Here is a 16,981-nt window from a genome sequence, read left to right as displayed (position 1 = left end):
AACTGCATGGTGTGTGTCTTAGGTTTGCCATGCAGCAGAGGTGAGTGGGCTGATGTTCAAGAAAAACAAGACTAGAGCCTCCTTGGGCTCACAGAACTAGTTTATGATTTTTTGGATCCATGCCCATTCTCTGGATTTATAGGGCTGTAAATGTCCTCCTTACTTTATTATCTTGTAGTGCTCTTTAAACACTCCTCACAAATGGCAGGACTGTCGTCACTCAACTAAGGAAATACTAATAGGTCGATTGTGAATTAATTCCAGTCAATGAACAGATCTATCCACAGAACCTGCAAACAAGATGCATTCAAATAAAATAGTCCGCCTGGAGACAAAAGGATTCGTTGTTTATAGATTATACATTGTGCACATGCCAGTGACAGCAGGCACCATCTTCGCAGAGGCATTCCCTCGTGCATGAGAGACTTGGCATTTACCCTCCTCCAAGATGATGCTTGCCTCTCCATGCTTGTGCATGCTCTTGCATAAAAAACAATTAACAATACTTTTTTTTAAAAAAAAAAGAAAGTTGCTTGATCCGCCAGATGCATCATTTTCATCTATCAACATGCTTTTTAATCAACCCCTGATCCGCCAGATGCATCATTTTCATCTATCAACAAGTTTTTAAATCAACCCCTGCAGCCTCCTGTGTTTATAAAGAAATGCCACCAACATACCCCCCACACCCCAAGCAATAAAAGATGGTGGCAACCCTGCTGCTAAACTGCTGAGCCTCATACTCACAGCAATTTACACAGACATACAGTCTGTTTCTTCTGTGCTAACTATGGGACTCTATACTTCATTAATTTGGAAGTGTGGAGGGGATGACCATGGGCCAGTAGTCCCATCAGAGTAGTATTCTAGGGCAAAAGTACAGGGCCCCAACTCAGGAGCAAGAGTGGCAAGGTTGGCTTGCCGCCATGTTTTGAAGTAAGTGAAGTAATACCCATCACCACCTAAAGAGGGTGTGTGGAGGGGGAGCGCAAAGTAAGTCTAATATCACCTCAATTACAATATTGCTGTGGGCTCTTTTTTTCTAGCTTCTCTACACTGAATTGAATCAATTCAGCTCAGATTCTGTGAGTTTTATTGAGGGTAGGGGGAAAGAATGGCAGCTTTTCAAGTATGCAGGGGGATAGCATGTCATTTCAGGGGTTTTTTGGCACTCGACGCAAGGTGCTAAAATGTCTCGAGGCTGGCACTGTTGATAGGTGTGATAGGATGACAAACTCTGGAACGATGGGGGAGAAGGAAGGCAGGGGTGGAAAAACAAAAAAATACCCTTTTAATTTTAGTTTCTCCCTTGCCCAAGATATATGTGGCTCCTTCAGTTAAAGTCAGTGGTTCATTTGGTGGCGACAATTTCAAGGAGGCTGTGCTCAACGGGGGCTGCTGTGCCTGTCGTCTGGTGGCCGGACATGGGAGCAGACTGAGCCCAATTTGCGGACAGCAGGCCCATCCGGTTGGCTGGTTCCACTGTCTTGTGCGTCCTACACGCTACCGCAATTGAGGCTCCAAAACAGAAAACTCCCCAGGGCACCAAAAGTGCCAGCAGCAGCCAACTTGTTTCAGTTATTTAGTTTAATTGCACCTAGGTGGGCTGGGGTGTTCTTAAGCCTTTCTTTTTTCTGCCTTTATGGCTTGGTTTGAACGCAAGCCGTTGGCAGGGGCTACAACTGCAGCCTCTGCCCTGGGAGAATATGAAACCTCCTTTAGGGACACCTTTGGTTCGTGACTGTGGTTTGCTTCCTATTTCGCCAGAAGCCATGATATTGGTATGGGCAAGAAAATGGCTGAGAGTACTACAGCCGTCTTTGTGTGCTCACTCCTGGGACATCTTACCGTAAGCGCTTATTGATCCAGGCCTTTAACCTGGCTTCATTCACTTCAGTTTCCAACTGCCCTTCAGGCTAAACAACGTAGCCTTCTGAGTCCTGACATTCCTCATTTACTCTGACTGCCTCCGCCTGTGTTTTCTTTCAGCATGTCCTAAATCTTGAGCTTGAACAGCTGAGTTCTTTTAAAGGAAAATGAAAAGGATCTGTTCACTTCTTTTGCATGATAATGGAAGACTCTAAAGGGGACGGCTGGAAATGGAGTATTCTTTGACTTGCCTCACTGCCTTCCTGCCATTTACTGCTGAATTGGAGCAAATGTCAACTGAGTTTTCTCTGGGTTGACATTTGCTCCCATTTAGCACTAAAGAGTGGGTTTTCTAAGTCAAAGCAGCGGGGCAAAGACAAAACTGCTTGGGCCCATGCCTTGAAAGCATGGGGACAAACGGAAAACCACTTGGACCCCTGCTTTCTAGGCACAGGAAAAGTGGAAGTTAATTAGGTTTAAACACAGTTAATTGAGTATTCCCCACCTCTCAAATGTTTATAGCAGTGGTTCTCAACCCATGTCCTAGGGCTCTTGGAAGCTTGTCAATGGTCCTTCATTGAGGAGACCAATAATGATGGAAAGGCTTCTGTGAAACAGCCCACCATTAGCAATCACCCCCCCAAAACATGCAGCCACAGAACAATATTGGGTGCAGTCCAAAGTGGAACAATGGTGAGGCAGAGTATGAACTGATTGTGCATCCCCAAATATGCCTCTGAATCCTCTGCAACATGCAAAGTGCCTATGGCATGATGATGCATGTTATAGATAGATAGATAGATAGATAGATAGATAGATATTATGACCAATGTGCAGTTTTTCCTTGGCAAAGAAATCAATGTGGAAAGGGTTCATTGAAGCTAGAAAGTTTGCAGTTGCTGGCCTGCAGTAAGGCTGGTAGTGTCTCCAATGTTTACTAATGGATTTTGCATGAGGTTAGACTGGTGGGAGTGCTTAAATATTTGGATAAACAACAACAAAAATATTTCGTTAGTTTGCAAAAGGGTTTATGAGGGTTGGAGGGCACTGCAAAAATTTGGAAAAGAAGACTGTCATGGTTGAAGTGCAGAATAGTGGAAAGCAATTATTTTATTACCAAGATTATTATCTAGTGTGTAGATAATGTAACTGTAAATGGGTTTTTTTAAAGCCATTGTAGATAATTCAATGGAAACCTCTCCACCCGAGCTAACCAGGAAGTTGGTATTAATAAAAGGGTGGGGAACAGTACTGTTCAATAAAAAGACTGCTCTATTAATAGATATAAATACTCTGAATATTTTAAATTATTGCTACTTGTGGTGGTGCCCATGCCAAAGGCTGGCCACCCATGTCCCATACTGAAGTGCTTTCCATGTAGGAAAAGCAAAAGGTTTGAAGGAACGCTAATGAGTCAAACATGACCTTAAAAAACCATCTGCAGCAAACAAGGTGTTCACTCTTTCAGACTTCATTTGCCTAACTCTCTACCAGGAATCTGCCAGCCAAAAGGACCAACTGGTGCCAACAACAGTGGCAAGTTCTAGAGCTGCACATGGCCTGCAAACAAAGCGTTAAGCAAAACTCAGCAATGCAGCCCACAAAAGTCAAATACTGTACCCAGTAAACTAATCTGACCTTCTCCTTTTCTTGGATGTCAGTCTAGCAAGGGCATGTTCCACAGATACAAAAAGGAAGTTGTTAATAAGGAAACAGAGAAGCTGAGCTTGAAGCAGACGTCTTTGCAAATCACCCTGGCATTCCCTTTGAATGTCCATTGTAGAAGAGCGTCACTCAAAATACTATTGCAGTTTCAATTAATAGCTAATGATTTCTAAAGACTGAGAATACATGCCATGTGTGAGACTGTAAAAGCAGTATTTATACCATGCTGTCCTATTTTACTTTGTAACAAGGCTGAGGAACTTGTAATCCAACAATTTTGGGCATGTCACAACTCCCATCACCCCTGACCACCCAACCACAGATGGAGGGCCACATTTATAATATCACAAAGGGAATGCGGTTGAACTGCTAGAAAGGAAACAAAAAGAAAACCATCTGTCTTCTTAATGTTGTTTCCCCAAATTATTTTCCACTATATTCAGTTTACAGTTTATTTAGTAATTTTACTTTATGGAGATACAAACAAAAGATGGGTGTCTATTGCTACTGAACTATTTCATCATGTGGTTCCTGTTTCTCTTGCTGGCGGTTCAGATGATGTTGCTCAAAGGCCACCAAGAAAGAAGCTATATGCCTGTGACTATAAGAGAGAAACATACACAAACGGTTCATTGTTCCTGTACTGAAGAAAAATAACGTGTCATTTGCAGTCACTCTGCCCACACCTCACTTGATATCTCCTCCCTCACCAGTGCCAAATACACAGTAATCTATTGCCCTGAGATGTCAAATTCCAAGCGAAGGAAACTGAAATGTCATACCTTCATTCACAGCACCATCTCATGGAACTATTTTTTCCGGATTCTTGGGAAGTTGAAATATTTCAGAAGAATATCAGGAACTGTTGTTTTAGCTTGTTTGGTAAGTAGATAATTGCCTTCCAACTCTACACGTTTTTCAGGAAATGATGTGAGTGTTGTATTGTTCCTAGATGGGGGCAGCAATGTTTTTTAACAAGGCGCACATACACATATGTATTCTTTTTTAAAAAAGAAACAAACACAACAAGACCATGTAGTCTTAAGTCTCTGAAGCTGAATCAGACTTTCTGTAGATAAGACTTTGTCCCAGACAAATTGTTCATGTGACTGAAGTATTTCAGACGGCATGCAAGCAACAGGAAAAAAAGAAAACAAGAAAAAGCACCCCCAAAACAAAACCTATTATATTAGACTAAAAAGGGTCGTTTATACAATGGGATATCAGCTACAACCAGAACGTGCCTCTGGGACAAATCAGAACTTTTCTATGTGATCCAAACAAACAAGGCATTATGAGTAATAAGAATGACAATTGTGCAAAATTGTTTTCATCTTAAAATGGGTAGTTCAAAGGAAAATAATTTCAGTAGGGATATTGGGACAATTATAGTTCAACAACTCAATTCTAGCTGGGTAACTTTGTATGGCATGCCAGCTGGTCATCTAAATCAGAAAACTGATTTCGCTCATTCTTGTGATGTTATTCTTGCGGTACAGAGGCTACTGAATTCTTCCTGTACCAGATAATGTGAGGAGCCCCAAGTCACATGGAAAGAGCCCACACTGCAGCTCTTTGCCATGCCAGCATTGCCTTACTTTCTGGTACAGTATGATACTGCAGTGCTAACACCCAGCTCCATTTCTTCATTCCACGCATAAAGCATTATGTCATGCACTCAGTGAAGCTTATTGATCCACTATATGTAGGACTGTATCCAATGAAGTCTTCCCATCAATCCAAGAACTTCTACTAGTGCAATAGAATGTCCCCTTCTTCTCCTCTACCTGTTGCCCCCCCCCCCATCTGCTTTGGAGGGTTGGGGGAACTCTCAGAACATACTTGAGGGGTGTACGGGGTGGGATAGAAGTAGGGGAATGTCTGCTGCACAAGTGGAAATCCTTCTGTTAATGGGATAACTTGATTGAATACAACCCAAAGTTTTTTTCAGATTAGAAACTGGATGATCTGGCCCTGTGACAAGAGTCATTGCAAGAACAGTGCATGAATATGTGGTGCTTGTCAAAGAGGAGTAGTAACCAAACTCCTGCATTATTTTTTTAAATGTTGCAGAAGCAGGTCTAAGCAATCAGTAAATCCCCCTCAAGAAGCAAGCAGCATTCTTTAGTGTTGAATTGGTAGAATCTTAAATGTGGGTTAAAGTGAAGTAAACTGTAATGTGTCTAACCCTAGTCTCCTGTGGTCCTGTGAACAAATGATGTCCACTTGACATCCTGATCCTGTAGATTTTTATCCAGAAGGAAGTCCCATTGGTTTCACTAAAACCCACTCCCAAATAAGTTGGCAGAGAATTCCTCTCTGCAATTGCAATTTTTGCGGGGTTTTTCCCCCCACAGCTCTTAAGGATGCTCACAGATCCCTGGCTGAAAAACAGATACTGAAAGGATGAGGAACACATATTTTACCGAGCCTTCCATTGCGAACAATGTAGGAATATTGTCGGAAAGGGACAAGGAAAACAATTATTTGAGAACAGCTCATGCAGAGTAAGGAGGAAGAGCCAATTGGCAAAGTCCATAGACTTCACCACTTCAGACTGTAGGTGGGTGATTGCTCTATGTAGAGAAACAGTCAGAAGCACAAACAAGCAAATCACCTCTCAGTGACACTCTTCACTGGCCAGAGGCTACTAATCCATACCATCAAAGACACTTGAGTTCTGGTTCTTTATGCTGGTTTTAGTAAGCAGAATTCCTTCTTTCTTCACATGTTGCTTCTCTAGGGTCTCTCATTCAAGGTCTAGAAAGCAGGCTGCACAATATCCCCAAATAACTGAAGACTAAAGTTAGCAACAACAGGCAAACTTAACCTTATCCTAGATTACTTCAAGACAAAAAAGCACAAAAAAAAAAAATGGTATAAAGATGTCCTTAAAAGGAAGCTGAAATGGGACTTCCTTCTAAGCAGTGCTTTTTTCCTGGGGTACCTACACCTTTTTCATTTTCTAGAAGAGAAGCACTGCTTCTAAGTAATGTTTGAAGGCTGGGATGTTAGAACTGGTGTGAATGCAGATAAGTACATCTCAGATGCACATAGTACCTTCAATGCTCATACTGACACCTGCTGGTGAGCAACAAATCATATAACAATGATATCAAGTCAAAACAAAACAAATTCCTTCCAGTAGCACCTTAAAGACCAACTAAGTCAGTTCTTGGTATGAGCTTTCGTGTGCATGCACACTTCTTCAGATACTTCTTCAGTTATCTGAAGAAGTGTGCATGCACACAAAAGCTCATACCAAGAACTGACTTAGTTGGTCTTTAAGGTGCTACTGGAAGGAATTTGTTTTGTTTTGACTATGGCAGACCAACACGGCTACCTATCTGTAAATGATATCAAGTGACTGACTATTATGTCAGCAGGCTGAGCAATTTTCACAAGCAGACTGATCACAGTCTGTTTTCTTCATATTTTTTCTTGTTTTTGCATAAAAAGTGTTGAGCAAACAATAACAAAACAAGAAACAGCTTCCTTTACATTGCCAGTAAAAGTCACAATAAAATACTAGACTTTATTGACAGAATACAAGGACACGGTTCATCTAGGGTCATTTGCCCAGTAGAAGCACCATTCCCTCCCACAGCAAATGCAGTTGGTGAGTTCAGAGGGGACTGATGGTGAAATATAATCAGGGTTTTTTTATTTGAATTGGATTGTTTTTATTTAAATTGGATTTTTTCAATAAAATGCTTTTGGAGGAAAAATCTTTCTGAAGATAGTTTTCTATTTAAGTTACATTATAGTCCAAAGGCTATTCATCAGGAAATAAGGATTTGTTTTAAGTATTTCATGTGTGCTAAAACTCAGTCTAAGGTTTTTTTAAAAATGTTTAACCACATCAGTTAACAAACATGGATACATATGCTACAATGTTATTGTTTTAGTTAAATAAATTGTTTAAATTGTTATTAAGGAAATGGTTATTTTTCTCCTTCCAATAAAGTACAGCAGAAAAGTTGTCCAAATATAAACAGTTAACTTATTAAACCTCACAATAATTTCATAATTATCTGTCAATGTATTTCTAATAGCATAACCAAATCAGTAATTTTTGATATAATTGTAAAAACTACTCTGAAAATTTATTACTCCAAAAAACGAAACCTTCATATGGTTGTAAATACTAAGAGTATACCAGCAAGAATGAGTCTTTCTGTAAAAAAACAACAAAAAAACAACAACCTTAAATCAAGTCTTACTGACACGTGATTTAAATCGTGATTTAAATCGATTTGATTTAAATCAAATCCACCCTGCTATGTATATTTTAGGGTGTAGTATCAAACACTCTTGGAAGTTATATCAGGTACTGAGTTCAAAGAACCTGTGTTAACACTAAGAAATGAGGACAGAGAACTTTGTCTGTTAGGTTCCTTTGAAAATTCTACCAACCATGGGTGGTCAATTTTGACCCATTTTAAATGGTGGCTGTTAAGTTGTGGGTGAACATATCAGACAACACAGCAATTCTTCAAACAGCTCTTATTTATTCACAGGCCAGAACAGAATTGAACTGAAGGGTTCAGCCAGCCTGCTTATATAGAGCTCCACTACAATGCAACTGTAACACTTTCTGTAACTATCCAATCACTGAACATCAGTTTCAATCCCTTTTTTGCATATGTGGACCTGAGTGAACTATCTACAGTATCCCCCTGCTGGCCCAGGGTGAGAACTTCAGTACATAACATTGGCCTCTTCATCCTAACATTTTAACATGACTGCTGCTACCAAAGATGTTGCCGGCATAGGAACTCTTGCCAGTTTGCACATACATATTGTAATGTGCTGTGAGATCTCATGGCAGTTAAAATCTCTGCCAATGGTTGGCTGAGCTGCTGTGCTGTCGCTGAATGTCCACAAGCATTTTAAGTACTGAGGGAACGATAATGCAGACAACAGAATTTTCAAAAGCTGTCTGGCTTTTGTGAGGGAAGTGAAAGACTGTTTTGGCTATTCTTGGACAAAATGTCTTTAGAGACGGGATGAACTTTATTTCTGTTACGGGCAGACTAAGGGGAATGATGAGAAGAGGTTCTAGGAAGTTTGAAAGACATGAAGCAGGGAGCACAAAGGCCAAGATAGCATATGCTAGAAAAACCGGATTCATTTTGTCAACTGATTAAAAATTGAAATACAAGATAAATGCCAAATGAATTCCAAATTGGCACATATTAATTTGTTACTCATTTATTTTTGTTTTTCTCTAAACTCGGAATACATGCTGGTGGAGGTTACCTAAGGAGGGAAGGGTGAAAAAAGCAAATGAGCAGCTCTTAGTTAAATCTGTTTTCAGTCAAAGTCAATTTTGCTCACCTAAAGCAAACTAAAATCTCATCACAAGCCCCAAACTATACAGCTTATTTCCTGTAATACATGGAGTGTCCCTAGGCTTGTTCATTGGTTCCTAGAGCCTTAATATTCACTTGGAGTGGAGGAATTAGTCTGCTATATGTGAGCAGCTATTAAGTGTCCAGGACCTGGACTAAAAATAAATGCCACTTTAGACAGACATAGACATAGCCTAACAATGGGGGCCCTTTTTCCTATTTGTCTGAAATTTGGCAGGTCTGATCCCTTGGAGGGGTAGCAGAATGTCTGAAAATCCAATGCCAATTGGACAGAGAACACAGCACTTACAGGCAGAAGAAAAGCAGCTTGGACTCCCATTGAGAGTAACAGGGGGAGGGAAGAAAACAAATGAAACAGCAAATTAATAACAAACACGATTGTAACAAATGACTCATGAAACGAACGAGGTTCCTAAAGAACAACCATGGATGGAGTAACTTTTTTTTCTTGCAAGAAGCAGGAATATGATGTAGGTAGAAGAAAATGCATAGATCATTGATTTAGGTTGGGAAAATGCATGTATCAGGCATGGAGACCCTCCAATCTGTAGAATAAATTATGCTTGGAAGGGGTCCTAATTGAGCACACCTTGAGCACATCATATATACCTGCTTTTATATATGTCAGGTAAATTTGCAGCTGCCAAGGAACAATAGAGAGCATTAAAGTGCCCTACAGTTGTTCCTTGAAAGCAGTGCTTTCATATGGCGCTTTTAAAATGTGACCTTCATCCACCCAGGAACTCTAAAGTACAACTGATCCATGCCAAAAAGTGGGTTCAGCTGAGTTCCTTTGCAGGTGTGATTTGAATCCAACCTGGGCATGTAAAGGGGGTGGGGGAGGTAATCTGATGTCATGGTAATGTATATTGATGGGTGGGCAACCACACCTACCTGTCGAAGTGCCCAGGGCAGGAGTGAGGGGGAAGCTCAAGATTTGAACTCACTGTCCTCCAACCCCTGGTGTATATTACTGACACGAAATATGAAAGTACTATGCAGGTAAGGAAACTGGATGGTTAATAATTAGAGTGGCTGAAGGAGGCAGGATGGAGATGGCAAAGGGGTGAAATCAACAGTGAAAAGCATGAATAAGGAAACTAAGGACCGGGGGTCAGATCCGGCCCAATCGCCTTCTAAATCCGGCCTGCAGATGGTCCAGGAATCAGCGTGTTTTTACACGTGCCCTTTTATTTAAAATGCATCTCTGAGTTATTTGTGGGGCCTGCCTGGTGTTTTTATGTGAGTAGAACGTGTGCTTTTATTTAAAATGCATCTCTGGGTTATTTGTGGGGCCTGCCTGGTGTTTTTATGTGAGTAGAACGTGCGCTTTTATTTAAAATGCATCTCTGGGTTATTTTTGGGGCCTGCCTGGTGTTTTTATGTGAGTAGAACGTGTGCTTTTATTTAAAATGCATCTCTGGGTTATTTGTGGGGCATAGGAATTCATTCCTTATTTTTTTTTCAAAATATAGTCCGCCCCCCCCCCACAAGGTTTGGGGGACACAGTGGACCGGCCCCCTGCTGAAAAGGTTTTTGCTGGCCCCTGGTGAAAAGAAATGAGCAGTGGAAGGGGTCAAGAAGAAAGTAGGACAAGAGAAGCACCCAAATTAGGCACAAGATGGGCTGTGAGCTTTTAGCAGACAAGGAGTGGAAGGAAAAGGAGGCTCTGGGTGTTAGAGAATTGTAAAGCAGAGATGTAAGGCAGCCAATTCCAGATAGTGAGAGACTAGCAGCTACATCTTCTGGGAAGTACTGCTGCTTCTGCTGAACCCAGATGTGCACAGCACTAGGCATTTCCTTCGATCCCTGCCTCAGAGCTATAAAACCCATGAAAGGGTCACACAGGTGGCGTCATACCTTAAGTTAACTTCAACAGAAGAAATTATTTTTTTTAAAGACACCAATATCTGAGTTACAAAAAGTTGGCATTTGCTTTGAAAACCAAGAGAGTTAAAAACCAAGAGTGACCTTCTGAACTGCCTCAAATTCAATTCTATAATAAGCCATGCAGATTCTGAATTTACTTCACCACATCAGTGAGTTCACAGACATCTGAAAAACTGCTTTGCATTAATTTCGTTAGAGGTTCTCCCCGCCCCCCTCACAGCGTGTGAAATGCTTTAAAGTCATCCATTTCCCCTCCTGCCCCCCCACCCCCAATCCACAAGAGAATTCACAACATTCCAGCATGCCTCAGTTGTTGGCAAGTGCTCTTTTCAGCCCAGGTACCTGATGATGATTGATGAAGCTGTCAGCCCTACGGTAGTGGATAGAGCAGCTTGGCAGAAGTTCAGTGTTATTGAAAGAAATCACAAATACTTATTCCATCTCCTCTGCTCACTTTAATCACATTATCAACAGGCTGCCAGGATGGAGCCTTGACACTAAGCCATACATTCACACAGGCAACCATTGTTGGCCATCTGCAGTTGCAACACAGATAATGAGTAATTTTGTTTTACATGTTCCTATTTTATGCACTGCCTAGCTGTTAAAATAACACTTGATCTTCCTGTTCCTCACTTAGCCTGCCTTGGCTTTCATCCTGTTATTAATGAATTCTTTGAAAGTTAGGTTACAAAGGACTAATCAAGGAGCTTTCCCTCCGTTATTCTAATACTTAATGCAGATTAATCACAGTGAAGACAGGAGCTCATCACGCTCCATAATACCATCTCCTTGTAAGAACACAAATTGATATGTGAAGTTGTTCATCTCAAGCAAAAGTTGCTCACATGCAGTGCTCAAAAAAAGTAGTAGTTGTCCCCTATAATGCTGGATAACAGGAGGAATAATACTTTTGAAAATCTCAGGTTGTCACCCATTCTTGCTATTCTATTTATTTTTTTAAAAAAATTATCAGTTCTTCTGAGAGATCTTTCAGATTTCTTTGTGGTGAGCTTTCTAGCAAAAAGTCTGTCCATAAAGCTCAGGGCATTGTACTTCCGTAACTTTGTAGCTTTGGAGGATTTCTCAAATTAAATTTTCACCATCTTCCTTGTTCTGAAAGCCAAGGTATAATTGTGAAAGAGCTCATTTGACTTCCCTGCATGAAGAATAGGATGCATTTACAAGATGAATGGCTGTACATAGAAACAGAGAAACTAATTTAGATTATCATGGGAGAATACTGTTTATGTTGCTACGTAGACTTGTTTTTTTTAAAATAACACTTAACATAAATACCTGCCTCAGACAATCAAATCCTATCTTAGTTTAGTAACTCCAGTTTATGTTCCCTGTACCTGTGTGGCACCCTTCATATGGGTGGGGAAACAAGCCAGAAAACTTCAGTTAACCATAAACTTCCAGCTATGTCTGGACCAGGAAACTATGGTTAATGGCTACCAAGCAAGCCAGGCCACAGTGAACCATGTCCATGGAGTTAAAGTTGGCTTACAAATTCTCACTTATTTGGGAGCTATTAAGCATGGTTTCCCAGTTCAGACACAACAGGAAGCTATGCTTAACTGTGGCTTCCTGGTTTGTTTCTCCACTGAAAGGAAATGGGGAGCAAAGGGAGTGAGTGTGATGGCACTGAGCTTGTGAATATCCTGGCTTATTAAGCAAAGGCTTGATCATCTGAATGCCGCCAGTATCAGTGCCAAAGAATAATTACAGTAGTTATAGAGCCCCTCCCTCCCCAATTCCTTGTTATTCCTGCTATGCTATTTGAATTCTGGTACTTCCTTGGTAACCCTGAAATTGGAAGATGCTGGAATAAGAAGAAAAGCAATACTGCAAATGTGGAGCAGTCTTACTGAGCACGAGAGTTTCTTAAAGAGTGTGTTTGGCGAGGTCCTTTTCCATTGCGGCATATTGCTCTTTGAGGCGCTCCATCGCTTTGATGTGCTCTTCGTCCACGACTGCTTTTGCGTTCTGCTGCTCCTTCACAAACTCCTCCCACAGAGCTCTGCGTCGTGTTTCACCAGCCATTAGCTTCTCAGTCTGAAGCTGAGAAGGAAAAGGACATTACAAAAGAAAACATCCATGCAGTTTAGGTTTCGTGGTACAAAAATATAACAAAAAAATGACAAGTACTTTACAGGGCAGAGCTGGTGTCACTGCTAACAAGGCAAGAATGGAAACCAGCTTTCACTATAACAGGGTCCCTTATACTGTGCCACCATCATGGGTGAGAAAACAACTGCCCAACTATGCTTTTGCTTCAGTTTCTCCCTGCTGCGGCTTGCTTTCATTCTGATTTATCCCCTCCCCGCCACAATTGCTATTTGCTATCTGCTAAATCTAGTTTGTGGCTTCCCCTTGCACTATTGCCTTTTTTTCTTACACTGCTGCTATTTGTAAATTGGATGGTGCTGTTTCTAGCGCTTTCCCTGTAGTATGTGCAATTGTATACAGGCAACAACTAACTAACGTATGACTGCGCATGCACACATCGCCGTAACCCAGAAGTGGTTGGAAAAGGGGGCAGGGGGTGAAACACACGTGAGGGTCAGGAATGTAGCCCCTGTGCAAAATGGTTGTTGCCTGTTCTACAGTGCTGTGGACAAATTGCTTTGGGTACTGTTGCAGAACAAGGAAAATTTAAGTAAATGAACAAAGCAAAATCTGTCTTTTTAAAATCATCCTATCAGACACTTTAATTTGTTTTTGTTTTAACAGACACAGTAAGTGCTTGGCTATGCTCTGGACTGGCAACACTCAATATTTAACTTGAAAGTTTAATAAGCAGTGCCAATTCCATTTAATATCCTTTCTTATATAGCTAACTTCAGCAAAATGCATGAAATACAGCATTGCAACCACTGATTTTGATATGCTCCTTTAAAAAATAAAAAGTGACCCTGGATCACAAGAACCTTGTATTTAGTATTTGTCACCCTCCATCTTAAGATATACACACATAAGAAATGTGAAGTGTAGTCAGGACACAGGACTGTCTTGTTCATGTAGAATTAAGCTGCCCAATGATGCACATAAACTAGGGAAAGCCATCAATTAAAAAATTAATAATTTTCAGCTTTCCCAGGATGGTGCAAAGGCTGGAAGGGAAATCTGGTGAGCAAACTAAAGCTGGTTCTAAAGAATTTTTCAGCAGTCCTTTCCAATTAAGGCATAAAGCGACACAAGATAAGACTGGCATGGTAAAGAGCATGGTCAAGTCTATGGTTTGGGGCATTATGTTCAACATACATTTACCCCAGCCAATACTAAAGCCTCACTATTGCGCTATTTCTGAACATTAGACAGAAACATTCTAAATCTCCCTGGCTGTGGATCTCCTATAGTCTTCACACAGCCATTACCATGATAAATCTACCAGATACATGAATAAATTGCTACCACATGTATTGACAGAAAGTGTCTGCAATCGTGTCTGAAATAAGGAAGGACCTATGTAGAGGCATTGGCTGGCTTCATGTTTCCCCCGACATTGTGGTTCTTGCATAGCACACACATGCACATCATGATTTGTGATATATTGCCAGGTCAAAAGCTATGAAATTGATATCACCACATGGACTTCCAACCAGTTTGAGATTACATATCAATATATTGCCCAGCCCTACCTGAAACCACCTCTTTGGGGCTTTCTTACCATGGTACTGTATTACATCTGCACCAATATTAACTTTAACTGTGGTTAGGTTCAAACTAGTGGCTGACGCCAGCGCTTGAAGTGGGTAAAGGTATACATTGGTGCAGATGTAACACTGCATCATGGCTAAAGGAAAGAATTTGTGTGTAAGCGAAGAGGAGGGAATGTGTGTACCTGTGGTAGACTCCCAATATTTTAGCCAAGTTGAATAAATTGGGAATTTTACATCCATATTATGTCTGATATCATTTAACTGTTATCCATCATTTTCATATACAAACAGAAACATTGACTGTAGCTGCAGCCATCTTACAATGCAGCTCTATTACAGCCTAAAGAGCTGAACAGGTTGCCTATAATAGTGAAGTACAGAACTAACATGGAGAATTAACTTCTTGCACAGTTTTTCCTAATCCTGAGGTTTTAGAATATCTGTATTACAAACAAGCAATGTGCAGCCATGTGAGAGATTCCAGTGAGTCACATGTTCTTATAATATGGCCTTTCATTAAATAACATCCACAAGTATGAAACACTTCCATTTCAATAAGCTGTATTCATAATATGTTCAGTGTTTTCAACTAAGCAGGAAAGATTTACATTTCCATTCTGTTGGATATTTTTGTTCCATGAAAAATAGGGATTTGGGTTTCTCTAACCATCTCTTTCCCCTTTCTCAAGCTGTGAAGGAAATTCTAAGAAAAACTTTCCACATACCGAGAAAGTGGAAGAGGATCTAGTAACTCTGTTATTTTTATAGTGCTTCTTGAAGACCTACTAATGGCGGCTCTCCTCAACCTCTTTCTACATTTTTTGCAGCTATTCTGAAGGAAAGTGAGCTTCTAGAACCAACTTTTGTTTTACTGAAGGCTCTGCAGGAATCTGCAAATTTCTTGCACATTACCGTTTGGCAGTGTGGTGTTTGCCCGTTCTTTTGGAAATGTCTGTACAGGGGGAGAGAAAGGGTTAATAGGTAGACCAATAGGAAAGCCCAGAGGCGGAGCCTACCTGTTTTTAAAAGGCTTAGCCAGAGGTTTAGACAGTTGGGAAAAAGCAGTTGGAAGACAGATGGAAGTAGAGAGACAGTTAGTGCAGTTGGTTCTTGTGTGAGGGGAGGAAGAAGAGTTAGAGTGAGTTAGAGTCAGGATAAAATAAGACTAAGAGGGTAAAGGGTAACAGCATTTCGAATGCATTTAAAGTTTAGTTGTGTTTGCAATAAACTACAATCTTCATTGTTAACTTGAGAACCCGACTGAAACTAAGTATTTTACCGGGGAGGACCTGGTTGGTGGCAGCGGATTAGTGGTGTACGGGTCAATAGTCCATGAAACGACCAGGGGCTCCATACGAACGCCACAGGCAGTCTCAGGGATCATCAGTTTCAACACATGCAACATATCAGAGGTCTGCAGAATGCAAACTATGGATTGGCATTACAGTCATACGTCATGTTATGACTGCTTCATGTTATGTTCTTTCAGGTTACGTTCTGCAGCGACCTGGAAGTACCGGAAAGGGTTATTTCCGGGTTTCGCCGCTTGCGTAGATGCACAAAATGATATCACGCACCCTTCAGTCATCTGGAAAGTGTGTTACATACACGAGGAGGAGGCTGTGGGGACTAGGGTGCTAGCTCCCTACATTGCTGTCTCCTTCCACCTTACATAGGGTGACCTAGAGAAAAAGCGAGCCTCTTGTGGTCATGGAGGCTCTCTGAAACTTTTGGAACCCAAGAAAATCTAGAGGTCCAGAATGCGAGGGTGGGGGGAGCCTCCACAAATACAAGAGGTTCCTTGCTTCACTGTGTAGCCCTTAACAATCTGAAAGGCAGAATGGTGGTTGGGGCAGAGGTAGCATAGCTCCCCTTGTGTGTTAGCATGCTTTTCCAGTGACAAGAGAGCTGGTATGTACCTGGACAAAAATATTTAACCGTAAGGCATCCACTACTTAGCATATGCTAAAGCATTCATTAATTGGTTCACAGCTAGTTGTTTCCTCCCTGGCTTATATGCTGTGTTGAATGCAGTATTATAATATAAAGTAAAGACTCAGCAGCAGAACACTTGCTGCTGAGATAGTAAGAACGAACAAACAAATGAACAAAAGAAACCACAAAATCCCGTTTACCATAGTAAAACCTAACTTGCTGTAGGTGTAGGGAAGGAAAAAGTAGAGAAGGGAAGATTGAAGGCGCAGAACAATTATTCTGAAACCATACAGTGTTTTGGTGCAGGGAAAAAACTACATAAAAACTACGTAGACTATCACCAGAATACCTTGCAGGTTAGACCCGGCATTAGTTCTTAACTAGTTTATTAATCCTTACCTTCCTTTCTTCCTGCTCTCTCCCCTGGAGTCTGTTGATCATTTCATTGGCTACCTGTACTGAAATGTATAGGTTACAATTGCTGCATTGGCTCATCTTAAGGGACACATTTCTGACAAGAGTTATTTAATCTCACTGCACAGAGAAGCTGTGGATCTTAACCATATTGTGGTCTAGTTT

At 41.0% G+C, this 16,981-nt stretch overlaps 1 protein-coding gene and 1 long non-coding RNA gene across 5 annotated transcripts in view; one reads left to right on the top strand and one right to left on the bottom strand.

The window, feature by feature from the left end:
- The window catches only part of BLOC1S5 (biogenesis of lysosomal organelles complex 1 subunit 5), a 31,503-nt gene that overhangs the window by 7,883 nt on the left and 6,639 nt on the right, over window positions 1-16,981 (bottom strand). Inside the window, exons 4-8 of one of the 4 annotated variants that reach the window (XR_014159134.1) lie at window positions 16,802-16,860; window positions 12,674-12,866; window positions 6,152-6,294; window positions 4,317-4,482; window positions 3,973-4,135 (exon numbers count right to left, since the gene is read on the bottom strand). Coding sequence is in view for 2 of the 4 variants with exons in the window: in XM_081873173.1 (XP_081729299.1) it covers window positions 12,690-12,866; window positions 16,802-16,860 (236 nt within the window). In the remaining 2 variants the exon portion in view is untranslated. Of the gene's footprint in view, window positions 1-3,972; window positions 4,136-4,316; window positions 4,483-6,151; window positions 6,295-11,766; window positions 12,867-16,801; window positions 16,861-16,981 lie in introns of those variants that run through there. The other 3 variants (XM_081873173.1, XR_014159133.1, XM_081873172.1) reach the window with 3 other exon arrangements.
- On the top strand, window positions 6,886-12,079 carry LOC309348196. The gene is made up of 2 exons (XR_014159290.1): window positions 6,886-10,155; window positions 10,299-12,079. It is a non-coding gene; the product is annotated as an uncharacterized lncRNA (long non-coding RNA).

Source organism: Podarcis erhardii (genome assembly GCF_964252035.2).
Source record: "Podarcis erhardii genome assembly, chromosome: 8".
In the NCBI taxonomy this organism is placed as follows: domain Eukaryota; kingdom Metazoa; phylum Chordata; class Lepidosauria; order Squamata; family Lacertidae; genus Podarcis; species Podarcis erhardii.
This window is presented reverse-complemented; position numbering and strand designations above follow the sequence as displayed.